General features: G+C 46.2%; 1 protein-coding gene across 1 annotated transcript in view; it reads right to left on the reverse strand.

The window, feature by feature from the left end:
• The window catches only part of galnt14 (UDP-N-acetyl-alpha-D-galactosamine:polypeptide N-acetylgalactosaminyltransferase 14 (GalNAc-T14)), a gene marked incomplete at both ends in the record, with an annotated part of 285,968 nt that overhangs the window by 106,164 nt on the left and 166,218 nt on the right, over nucleotides 1-13,586 (reverse strand). The window contains one exon of the mRNA XM_079255488.1: nucleotides 12,364-12,462. Within this exon, the coding sequence (XP_079111614.1) occupies nucleotides 12,364-12,462 (99 nt within the window). The remainder of the gene's footprint in view (nucleotides 1-12,363; nucleotides 12,463-13,586) is intronic.

Raw genomic sequence — 13,586 nt, forward strand, 5'->3', positions numbered from 1 at the left:
AGAGAACAAGCCTTTTCTTATCTGCACATCGTGTTCTCACATCTCAGCTTTCAGGAGAAAAAATATTGACACTGGAACAAACAAACTATTTACATATTTACACTTTTTCCTTATTTACACTTATTTATCCTCTTATTTACCTTCACATAACAACTAAACACAGCTGCTTTTGTATCCATTGTGCATGAAAAGCATCTTACTGGCTTTATTCCAGCATAATTATTTTATTCCTGTCAGGCAAACACGCAAACTTCTGCTCGCTTATTGATCTCTGGCTGCTCCTGATTGGACAGTGTGTCAACAGAAACCATCTGATTGGTCACAAGTTTGACAGGAAGTGGTTTCTCATACTTTCCAGGTAAAACTTGATGTCTCAAGTAGTAGTTTAAAGTAGTAACAGCAATCGTTTTAAAATACAAACATGATAAATATGACAATATATCATTGTGGATTTACATCCTGCAGCAGGACTGTGAGCAGTGACAGAGCTCTGTGATCTAGTGGAGGTTTCAGAGCTGCATCTTTGCTCTGCAGTGTGCCTCCATGTGTTTTCTGAACATGTGAAACAGCAACGAAGCGTCTCTGACCGGTTTAGGACCGTTTTCTTCCTCTGCTGATCTGGACTCACAGCTTTATGAGTGTGGAACTTTCCACTGTTTTCTTCTGGTCAGCTGGTTACGACCAAGCGGCAACCTCCGGCGGTTAAAAGTGAAGCAGATGTGGAAGTGCATAAAACTGCAGTTCCCCCTTCATCCACTAGGGGCTGCAAAACAGAACGAATCCCCATAGACTCCCATGTTAAAAAGACCAACTTCACGGCAGAAATAAACATGTTTACAGCCTGGTACAAAAATCCATTTTAGGTTTAATAGGTCAGGTTTACCTTCATGACAACTGTGGGGGGAGTGAATTCTTTTCAAACTCGCCCGTTTAAAAGTAATTTAACCTCGGAGTTCAGCATATATAGGGGCGTGTCATTTTGATTGACAGGTACCCCATCTCCCACTTCAAGTCAGAAGAACGTAGAACAACCGCGGTTTTTAAGCCGGTTAACAACGTGACTTAGCTTTAGCCCGCTTACCTCCATTAGCTGGTTAGCTCCTTTTATCTCCTGGTTAGCTCGGTTAGCTCTTAGCTACAGAAAGCTCGGAGTTCTCTTGATGTCAATCATCCACCATGACGCTCACAGCCCCCCTCTCAGCTCCACCTCATTGCACATTTTTGTATTTTCCGGGCGAGACGACACGCATGACGCTGCCAAGATGGCGATGGTAGGAACCGCCCACCGAGCTTCAATTCAGCTCTTCAGAAACCTACTGGTGATGTCACGGTGGCTCCGCCCATCTCTATATACAGTCTATGGTGATGACAGAACCCCGCCCACTCTTCCACTCTGTGTTTGTAGATGTAAATCAGCTGTTTACTTTCAGTAATTTTCTCTTTCAGCCATGTTAGATTTAGCTCAGGGCCACGTTTTGTTCCCATTTCATCCTCTCTCCCTTCTCTCGCCTGGTTGCTCCGCTGACATGCATTCTGCCGCCCTCCATCTTCCTGAAGTCATTTATCACCTTTTTCTCTCCATTTTTCTCTAACTTTCTCTCCATCACCACGCCTGCCAGCGAAGCCTGCTCTCCTGTTAAACCTGATGCAGGGTTTGGTTAATTTCCGAAATGCCTTTTAAAAAACCCTGAAGTGACTTTCTCACAGCATCTGGCTCTGGTCGAAAGCCTTTTCCTGCAAACCCTCAGGACGTGTTCCTGGAAAGAAATCCTGATTCAGCCGCTCGATACATCCTGCTCTGTCTGACCTGCGGTGATGCATTGTGTTCTACATCAGCAGCCAGTAAATACCGCCTCATCACTGCTGATCTACAGCGCTCTACGTCTACATTCATCAGCGCGAGTTTGAAATCAAAGCGCTTGTTTGTCCAGGTTGGATAAAGTCTCGTCCTGGTTAATCTGCAGATCTATATCTTTTCCCCCTGATGAGGTGTTTATTTAGAGGACGCTGTGTGTAGAAGCTCATCAGCGTTTATTTATGCTCCATACAAGCGATGAAGGGTAATAAGACGGAATGAAAATCTCAGTATTAATGATGTGTAATGCGCCGCATCCTGACTGAATACTGACGACTCTGAACTCATTTAGGCTGATGGAGAATTCACATCTTCAGCAAATGTGGTCTAATCAGTGTTAAATGCAATTTGATTACAAATAAACTGCATTCAGTGGATGTTCTGGCATCACTTCTGTGAATTATTCTCCCAGTAAAGCCGTCAGCAGTAAAGAATGATATGGAGCTTGATGAGAGGAGGATGAGCGCGCGGCCTTCATCAAATAGTGAACTCAGAAAGCAAAGACTGTAAATCTGTGTCCTCCTCTCCTAATAAATCCTGAGTGATAAGTTGCGGAGGAAGTGATCTGGACTCTTAACTCGGCGTTTTTTAGGACCAGTGAATCAGAAAGTGCTGAGCTGGTGCTGACCTAGAAGTGGCGTTCCTCCACCCCCGGTGAAAGCAGGCTGCTGAGCCGAGCAGGGAGGCTGCTCAGCTGGATTACAAGCTGTCTGACAAACTCAATCAGTAATTACAGGGATGACTTTATTTTCTGGCCTCTCCTTCTACTGGATGCATTCTGACTGAAGAAGATCTCAACATTAAACAATGAAAAAATGCATTTTTATACTTGTAGATCATTATATTAAATGTAAATGTTCAGGAATGGAAGCGAAGGTGCTGCGAAAGCCTCTTTTCATGCTTTAACAGCATCGAATTGAGAGTTTTTATCTCAGTTTGATGATCCTGATGCGAGGCTACGGCAAGCTGGAGGGGAAAAAGTGGGACTGTGTGGAATGACCTGATCTGACGAAGCTCTGGGTAAACACTCTACGGTGCTTTTACATGCGACTGATGTCTTTTGTTTGCTGTGATGTGCAATCACACACACACACACACACACACACACACACACACACACACACACACGTCTGAGTGCTTTCCTGATAATTGCTGCTATTGGTGGACAACGTTTGTCTTTCTGCGTGGACTCCACACAGTCCCACGCTGAGTGTTTCCCAGCAGGACGCAGCGCGCTGTGGGCAGGTCTGAGGGCACCGCTCCAGCAGTATCTGCATTTCCAGCGCAACCAGGTTGTTGGCTGAGAGCTCTGAGCGGCGTACGGCGGTCTGAAAATCCGTTTCATTCATCCCGCTTTTCTCTCCATTCTTCTTCAGTGCTTCCCATCAACAAAAGAAAAGTCCACTCATGAACTGGAGATGCTGTCCATGTTTACTAGCGGTGGGAAAATCGAATAAAAAAAGTAAAAAATCTTGTCATTTTCATTGGTTTTATTGATTTTTATTTACTTGTCTTTTTGGGCATTTTAGCAGCAGAATGATAGTCTGCCTACTGTGTTGTTTTTTCCTCATTGAAATCAAGAAAAATTACAAGTAAAAAGAAGTTTTAGAATTTTCTTTGTTTGTTTTTAATCTGCAAAAATCAGCAATATCAAAGAATTTTGAGAATCGCAATTTAAATCGAATCGGGACGCAAAAAAATCGGAATTGAATCGGGACAAAAGCATGTTATCACACCCTGATGCTTACTGCGAGAGTTTAATGACTTTGACCCAGTCAGAGGCTCGTTTACCAGATTCCTGTTATGATTTTAGAGTTTTTCCCTTTTAGTTTGTTTTGGTCGCAGCTTCGGAAGTTGATCTGAATGCGCTTCAATCCGTCCACAAGTCTGGACCAAAACCTAAAACCTGAACCCCAAAAACGCCCTACAGGCTGTGTTTGGCTGAGATAACGGTTTTATTTTGAAACATCCAACACACACACACACACACACACACACACACACACACACACTCACATACCTGCATGAGGAGGAGCGAACTTGGCGTGACGTGAAAAGGGTCACGCCGTTTTGTGTTTGCGGCCTGGTGCGCGTTGCGGTTGTGCGTCATTGTGCTTCGGGTTCCTTCAGAGAGGAAAAACAGCCGCATTCAGCAGCTAATGAATGCATGTGCACAAAGGCAGAGTGCAGGTATGATGTGAAACACACACGACACTCAGACGTATAATTAGCCTTTCCTCTCTGCAGTCCAGCATGGCTGCATGTAAAATGGCCTGTTCCATTTGTTCCATCGGTAACGTTTCACGCTGCCAAGCCGCTGGTTTCTCATTAAATCTGAGGATAATGAGCAAATTTTCTCTCCATCACATCATACTGGTCACTAGAGATTCTCCCTTGTCCTGTTGATGCTCCTGCAAATAATTATGTTGATATGAGCTGGTATGAAGCAAAACAAGCTACAGTGAATGAAACAGATGTGTCTCGAAAAGCTCCACCTCTCTGTTGGCTTCAACCCGTCCGTCTCTCGTGGGCAGCTTATCTCTTGCTCAGTGCAGTCAGCCAAGAAAAGATCAATTTTAAGATCAGACCTTGATTAAATATCGACAAGAAGGGACTCTCCTTCAGAAAGCAACTCTCTGATCACCAGATGAAAAGATCTCAAAGAGCCCGTCATTGTCTTGGAAATCTAACTTAAAGTTTGGCCTGCATGCGACCGAGCTCCATGTTTAAAATGACATGTTATTAGAAGGTAATTACAGGGATTCAGCCGCAGAGCACGACTACAGACGGGAAGAAGAAAAAACTCTTCATCATTCTTAAGATTCTTAAGATCCAGAACTTATAAATCTGGTCATTTCAGAGGCGATCCAGTAAAGACAGGAGAACCAGCAGGATTTTTGGGTTCTAGTTGCCTTCAACCTTCAACACACTGCCGGCGCATTCATGCGCTCAGTTGTTGCAAGCGCTTGACAGCATGAAAGCACCGAAATACAGTAAGACAGTTCACTGTTTGAGAACTTGCAGGGCCACATTTAGAAGACAATGATGTGTCTGAAGGAGGAATGTTTGAGTTATTCTTCAACAAAGACATCATCGCTCTGTTCGTCCGCGAGACTACTCGGTATGCGGACCGAGTAAAAGATGCAAAGGAGGACGGATCGGAGCAGGACGATCGAGTCTTGTTGCACCCCTGATCTGTGCCAGTAAAAAGTTCCAAAGAAAAACTGTAAATATGTTTTTGTTTGTGTGTGTGTGTGTGTTTTTTTTTTTATTTTATGCAAAAGACAATGAAAAAGACATCCTTTAATTTATTCATGTACAAAATACAACAATAAACAAAGATGTGAGCTTTTGAAACAGGTAGGCATGAATTTTTTTTCTGTTTGTGAAAAAGAAAGCAGTTTTACAGGCAAAAACGTCATTTTTTATGCAGTGTGATGAAGGTTAATCTGCAGTAGCTCATCGTGAAAGAGGGTGACATGCCGGGAAAGGGACTCGACTTACGGTGTGTTCAGACCAAATGCGTTTTGAGCGTCAAGAGCGCCACGTTTCCATGTCAAGTCCACGTGGAGGGGGCGTTGAGCTTTCCCGTGTCGCGTTATGAGCCTTTTGAGCGTCGGCATTCCGCGCCGAAAATTTAAGACATTTTTTAAGCTCACGCGTTGAGTTGAACTGCGGAACGCGCGTCAAAAGCCAGAGATGGATGAAGCTGAACTTTGGCCGCTCGATGCGGGGCGTCAACCAATCAGAGCGATCAGCTCCTGGAGGATTCCTGTGGTGAACCCAGACACGGGGCGGGGATGTGATTACTCCGTGCAATATTTAGGATTCCTTGCTAAAAAGCTGAATGTTACTGATTTGGCAATGTAGCAGGATACGTTGCCTAGCAACGCTTTTTTGGGGAGGGGGGTAGCGGCTCTTTGCTGAGTGCGGCTCTTTTTGCATTAACAGTGACTATCACTGCCCTACGACAACGTCCTCTAGCTTTATTTATAAAATAAAACCATGCCATCGCTCTACTGAATCCGCCGTCATTCAGACTGACTGGAAGAAAAGCTCCAACTTTCCCCCCTCTCTTTTCCGCCGCGTTTGCCGCTCGCTCCAGACAAGCGGCAAACGCGGCAGGAGCGTTTTGGGCAGCAGTTTAGCAACCAGCGTCAAGCTTTCAACGTTTTTTAACGCTCAAAACGCATTTGGTCTGAACACACCGTGAGGCTTTTTCTATCAACACCTTACATTTCAGAAAAGACCAGAGTCTGGCTTTAAGAGGGCTCATCAATCTGAAACATTGATAGTTTGCTTTGGGTCAACCTGATGTAAATTACACACAATTTATGGTTAATGAGCCAAAACCTGCAGAAGCATTAGAAGCCAGTAACTGCTGCAGCGCGGCCAGCAGACGCTGACGACTAAGTTGGTCTGTAGTCCCATAAAAACACTCTAAAGCGAGCTGACACGTCGCTAAAAAAGCAGGCGAGGTGCACTGACTCTTTCCCGCTGCTGTCAGCTGAAAGGCTGGAAATGTCAAGTGGTCTCTTTTAGCTCAGCGTTTCACAGCTTTAGTAAAACACTTCACCGTCCTATTAAAGACACTTTCATCAAAGTGGCCACTTTCTGTGAAGCACCTGCTCCTTCAGTCAAAAGCAAAGCAGGAACAAGTGGCTTCAAATGTTTCACAATGTGTTGTGCAACTCTAATTCTCTCAGACTAGAGACAGTCTTTAAGTGAATTATCCATCTTTATGTAATTGTGTCGCAGTGTTCTGATGACGGGCATTTTTAGTTGGCTGATTTGTCCTGGTAGCATCAAACAAAATCCCTTGTAGCGTGACTAATACAGCTGACAAGTTAATTAAAATATCGACCTCTCTTTCATTTATCACATCATTCAATTAACATCAAGTATTTGTAAGAGATTTATGTTTATATGGGCAAAGTAGGGCTGCGATGCCCTGACTGACAGACTGATGAATTACCTGTTTGTGCAGGTAAACTTACATGAATTAGTAGCAGGATGGAACAGCAGGCTGGGAGTAGCAAAGTAGCACAGCCTCCACGCAGACGCCATTTTTCTTTTTATCAGACAATGTGTCTCTTATCTGCGTCAGTGCGTACAGATGGATGAAGCACAACTAAACCAGTCAGAACGTTGGTAGAAGAGATGACCAGGCGGCCAGCACGGTGGTGTGGTGGTTAGCACAGCATCGCCTCAAAGCATCACAACTCCTGGTTCTGACGTTTGCAGGTTCAGACTTCTTCACACAGTCCAAAACTTAGTGTTTTCTTCTCTGCGATGGACTCGCACACCCTGCACCTCATCAGGTGGCATCTTAATTAGACTCCAGCATCTCTGGTACCCTGAGTCATATGACGTTATTGAAAGGGTTACCACAGTGAATCACCAGCTTCTAACTACCGAGCTGGTACTGAAGCCATGTTCCATGGTTATGATGCACGATTTACACCAGATGTCCTTCCTGACACAACCCTCTGTAATTATCCAGGTTTGGACCGGCCTTTGGAGACCACTTGTGTCCTCCTTTGGGCTGTAGTATATATAGAGGTTCAGGACTCTAGCTAAACCACCCAAGCCACTGTTGCACTTCCTTATATCAAGACAAATGGATGCATGAACGTAAAAACACCACAGCCTCCCTGAGTCCTGCTGCTGACCATGTCCATCCCTTTCTGAGCACAGTGTAGCATCTTCTGATGGAAACTTCCAGCAGGATGATGCACCATGTCACAAAGCTCACATCCTCTCCACCATGACGATGAGTTCTCTGTCCTCCAGCGGCCTCCATAGTCACCAGATCTACATCCAGCAGAGCAGCTTTGGGAAATTCTCATCATGATGAGGTGGAACGGGAGATTCTCATGGTGATGAGGTGGAACGGGAGATTCTCATGGTGATGAGGTGGAACGGGAGATTCTCATGGTGATGTGGTGGAACGGGATATTCTCATCATGATGAGGTGGAACGGGAGATTCTCATCGTGATGAGGTGGAACGGGAGATTCTCATGGTGATGAGGTGGAACGGGAGATTCTCATGGTGATGTGGTGGAACGGGATATTCTCATCATGATGAGGTGGAACGGGAGATTCTCATCATGATGAGGTGGAACGGGAGATTCTCATCATGATGAGGTGGAACGGGAGATTCTCATGGTGATGAGGTGGAACGGGAGATTCTCATGGTGATGAGGTGGAACGGGAGATTCTCATGGTGATGAGGTGGAACGGGAGATTCTCATGGTGATGAGGTGGAACGGGAGATTCTCATGGTGATGTGGTGGAACGGGATATTCTCATCATGATGAGGTGGAACGGGAGATTCTCATCATGATGAGGTGGAACGGGAGATTCTCATGGTGATGAGGTGGAACGGGAGATTCTCATGGTGATGTGGTGGAACGGGAGATTCTCATGGTGATGAGGTGGAACGGGAGATTCTCATGGTGATGAGGTGGAACGGGAGATTCTCATCATGATGAGGTGGAACGGGAGATTCTCATCATGATGAGGTGGAACGGGAGATTCTCATGGTGATGAGGTGGAACGGGAGATTCTCATGGTGATGTGGTGGAACGGGAGATTCTCATGGTGATGAGGTGGAACGGGAGATTCTCATGGTGATGAGGTGGAACGGGAGATTCTCATCATGATGAGGTGGAACGGGAGATTCTCATGGTGATGAGGTGGAACGGGAGATTCTCATGGTGATGAGGTGGAACGGGAGATTCTCATCATGATGAGGTGGAACGGGAGATTCTCATGGTGATGAGGTGGAACGGGAGATTCTCATGGTGATGAGGTGGAACGGGAGATTCTCATGGTGATGTGGTGGAACGGGATATTCTCATCATGATGAGGTGGAACGGGAGATTCTCATCATGATGAGGTGGAACGGGAGATTCTCATGGTGATGAGGTGGAACGGGAGATTCTCATGGTGATGTGGTGGAACGGGAGATTCTCATGGTGATGAGGTGGAACGGGAGATTCTCATGGTGATGAGGTGGAACGGGAGATTCTCATCATGATGAGGTGGAACGGGAGATTCTCATGGTGATGAGGTGGAACGGGAGATTCTCATGGTGATGAGGTGGAACGGGAGATTCTCATCATGATGAGGTGGAACGGGAGATTCTCATGGTGATGAGGTGGAACGGGAGATTCTCATCATGATGAGGTGGAACGGGAGATTCTCATGGTGATGAGGTGGAACGGGAGATTCTCATGATGATGAGGTGGAACGGGAGATTCTCATGGTGATGAGGTGGAACGGGAGATTCTCATCATGATGAGGTGGAACGGGAGATTCTCATCATGATGAGGTGGAACGGGAGATTCTCATGGTGATGAGGTGGAACGGGAGATTCTCATCATGATGTGGTGGAACGGGAGATTCTCATCATGATGAGGTGGAACGGGAGATTCTCATGGTGATGAGGTGGAACGGGAGATTCTCATCATGATGAGGTGGAACGGGAGATTCTCATCATGATGAGGTGGAACGGGAGATTCTCATGGTGATGAGGTGGAACGGGAGATTCTCATCATGATGAGGTGGAACGGGAGATTCTCATCATGATGTGGTGGAACGGGAGATTCTCATGGTGATGAGGTGGAACGGGAGATTCTCATCATGATGAGGTGGAACGGGAGATTCTCATCATGATGAGGTGGAACGGGAGATTCTCATCATGATGAGGTGGAACGGGAGATTCTCATCATGATGTGGTGGAACGGGAGATTCTCATGGTGATGAGGTGGAACGGGAGATTCTCATCATGATGAGGTGGAACGGGAGATTCTCATGATGATGAGGTGGAACGGGAGATTCTCATGGTGATGAGGTGGAACGGGAGATTCTCATCATGATGAGGTGGAACGGGAGATTCTCATCATGATGAGGTGGAACGGGAGATTCTCATCATGATGAGGTGGAACGGGAGATTCTCATCATGATGTGGTGGAACGGGAGATTCTCATGGTGATGAGGTGGAACGGGAGATTCTCATCATGATGAGGTGGAACGGGAGATTCTCATGATGATGAGGTGGAACGGGAGATTCTCATGGTGATGAGGTGGAACGGGAGATTCTCATCATGATGAGGTGGAACGGGAGATTCTCATCATGATGAGGTGGAACGGGAGATTCTCATGGTGATGAGGTGGAACGGGAGATTCTCATCATGATGAGGTGGAACGGGAGATTCTCATCATGATGAGGTGGAACGGGAGATTCTCATGGTGATGAGGTGGAACGGGAGATTCTCATGGTGATGAGGTGGAACGGGAGATTCTCATCATGATGAGGTGGAACGGGAGATTCTCATGGTGATGAGGTGGAACGGGAGATTCTCATCATGATGAGGTGGAACGGGAGATTCTCATGGTGATGAGGTGGAACGGGAGATTCTCATGGTGATGAGGTGGAACGGGAGATTCTCATGGTGATGAGGTGGAACGGGAGATTCTCATGGTGATGTGGTGGAACGGGAGATTCTCATGGTGATGAGGTGGAACGGGAGATTCTCATGGTGATGAGGTGGAACGGGAGATTCTCATGGTGATGAGGTGGAACGGGAGATTCTCATGGTTATGTGGTGGAATGGGAGATTCTCATGGTGATGTGGTGGAACGGGAGATTCTCATGGTGATGAGGTGGAACGGGAGATTCTCATCATGATGTGGTGGAACGGGAGATTCTCATGGTGATGAGGTGGAACGGGAGATTCTCATGGTGATGAGGTGGAACAGGAGATTCTCATGGTGATGAGGTGGAACGGGAGATTCTCATCATGATGAGGTGGAACGGGAGATTCTCATCATGATGAGGTGGAACGGGAGATTCTCATGGTGATGAGGTGGAACGGGAGATTCTCATGGTGATGAGGTGGAACGGGAGATTCTCATGGTGATGAGGTGGAACGGGAGATTCTCATGGTGATGAGGTGGAACGGGAGATTCTCATGGTGATGAGGTGGAACGGGAGATTCTCATGGTGATGAGGTGGAACGGGAGATTCTCATGGTGATGAGGTGGAACGGGAGATTCTCATCATGATGAGGTGGAACGGGAGATTCTCATGGTGATGAGGTGGAACGGGAGATTCTCATGGTGATGAGGTGGAACGGGAGATTCTCATCACGATGAGGTGGAACGGGAGATTCTCATGGTGATGAGGTGGAACGGGAGATTCTCATGGTGATGAGGTGGAACGGGAGATTCTCATGGTGATGAGGTGGAACGGGAGATTCTCATCATGATGTGATGAGTAAATGTGGGGCAAAATATCTAAGAATGTTCCTAATAAGTTGTTTTATTTATGACTTCTGGCCCCCCTGGTCCCAGGAGTGTGGAACTGCTCCAGCAGCCAGTGAGATTATATTTTAGTCAAACCAACAAATCTCTTCTTTGAAAAAGAAAAAGACTCCAACCACCCTTTATCACATCGTCCTATGATCAGACCTGACTGCTGATTTCAGCTAGAAGCACTTTTCCTTTCTCAAATGATATTTAAGTGAAGTAAAATTAATATAAATGCCAGAATGAAAATGTCATGAAATGCCACACGACTAAACGTCTTAAAGACAGAATATCTGTTTGTTGTGGAGCTGAGAGGAGGAGGTGCGTTACTGCACCACGGTGGGGGAGGTCTTCCACATGCTGGACATATAAAAACCACACAGCTTCAAGTTATCGCCAGCAAGCAAAACCACACACACACACACACACACATACACACACACACCACTCATGTTTATACTGCCTGTGGAGACACATTACAGTCACTGATCAATGACCTCTGACCTCTGCCTGACCCCAAAACCAGTCAAAATAGAGGTCACAGCGTTTACAGAAAGTCTCCATAAATTGGTGTCCAGTCAGGTGAATATACAGCAGTACGAAGAAGCGCACACACACACACACACACACACACACACACACACACACACACACACACACACACACACACACACACACACACACACAGGCAGAGCCAAAGGGAGCGAGGGAGTCCAGAGAGACAGATTGTCTTTTAATTGGTTGAAAACTGCAAAGCTTTGAGAAGAGCTGAAGGGGAGGACACACACACACACACACACACACACACACACACACACACAGCGTCCTCTGTGATAGCACGGAGACGCAGCCGGTCCCTGCTGACTGACTGCAATAATGAGCTGAACTCGCGCCAGCATGGCAGGTGTGTGTCCTGCTGTGTGTGGGGTGTGTGTTGTATGACCCGCTGATACCATCAAAGTGAAAGACAGAACAATGGTCCGGAGACCGAGGGACGGGTCACGGCTGGCGGGATGAAAATGTGTGTGTGTGTTGCTGGCAGCTTGACTGACAACAGACGTTCAGAGAAACAATCTAATGAGACAAAATCCTGCAGGAATTACGAGATGAGATGAGGACAAACGTGGTTTTTGCTTCGTAATTTATGATCAAGCACAAACCGGCTGAACTGTGAGGAAGATGTGTGTGTTACCTTTTGATGGTGCGGAGCAGCGTGGACCTGGCCTCGTTGTGGAAGGTGATGACGATGGACGTTGGAGGAAGGTCGGAGTCGTAGCGAAGGGTGGTGCACCTGCAAAGAGAGCGCATCGGTGAGCGGGACGTCCGACCGACTCGTCCAATCAGACGCTACGACGGTGAGAAGGAAAAAGGAAAGAAAAATCCCGCCTGGCAGAAAAGAGGCAGAAGGACGGTTCACACGGTGAAACGGCTCGGCACACACAGATCCACGTTTTAGAAAGTCCTGAAACATGTTTTAATGTTGTATCTCATCAAACAGCGATGGATCAACACGGCAAAAACAGACTAAATTTCCTGTTTTTACCAACGAGTCAGCAGTTAGGAGGGAGATACAAAGTCTGGAAGGTTTCTGGTGTCCAGCTGAGGTCCGCATCTCAACCAGTCCAACAGAACAAACAAAAACATCGTTTAGTGTGTATGAAGGGAAACATCTGATGATATTTAGGGGTTAAATATAATTAATTAATCATAGGAAAATAAAGGTGTTCAGGGTTAGTCAGGTTGGATGCTTGTTGTGCACGTTTTCCTGGTTTTCCACCGATGCACACTTCCGGTGCTAACTTAGCAATTCACCGCATATCTGGAAAGTATTCCGCTTTGGCCCAAAACTACCATCGTTTTCCCTGCTTACCGATGTTACGCAATTAAAATGTGATGAAGATAATTCCAAAGCCTGTAATTAATTAGATTATTTTTTTAAATTGAGTCCCAATCCCAATGATTATCTGACAAATGAGTAACGTAGAAGCCGCAGAGGAACACACAACTCAGCCAGGGTTAAAAACCAAGGAATAAAAGCACATCTTAGTAATATCTACAACAATATCTAAAACTGTCCACAGTGGGGGCTGTGCTGTGTCTGGGGGTCCCATACCCCCTGGGTTTAAGTCTCATCCTAAAAACCACAAATAAAAACTGATCCCTGGACCACAGCGTGGCGCTGGACGTGATGTCTGTTCAGGTGAAAAGCGGAGCAAAGATGCAGGGATCAGGGTCATGTGATCACGTTAAAAGTCACGCAGCAGCATGAAGGACCAACTGCAGCTCAGACGGAGATGTTCGACTGATGCCGACATGAAGCCACTTGGAATAAAATCATCCATGAAGAATAGATACGAGACGTTTCACTTCTGATAAAACACGGTGAGAAAAGCAGCAATTTAAAATGCTACAATC

Source organism: Telmatherina bonti (genome assembly GCF_933228915.1).
Source record: "Telmatherina bonti genome assembly, chromosome: 16".
Taxonomy (NCBI): Eukaryota; Metazoa; Chordata; class Actinopteri; order Atheriniformes; family Telmatherinidae; genus Telmatherina; species Telmatherina bonti.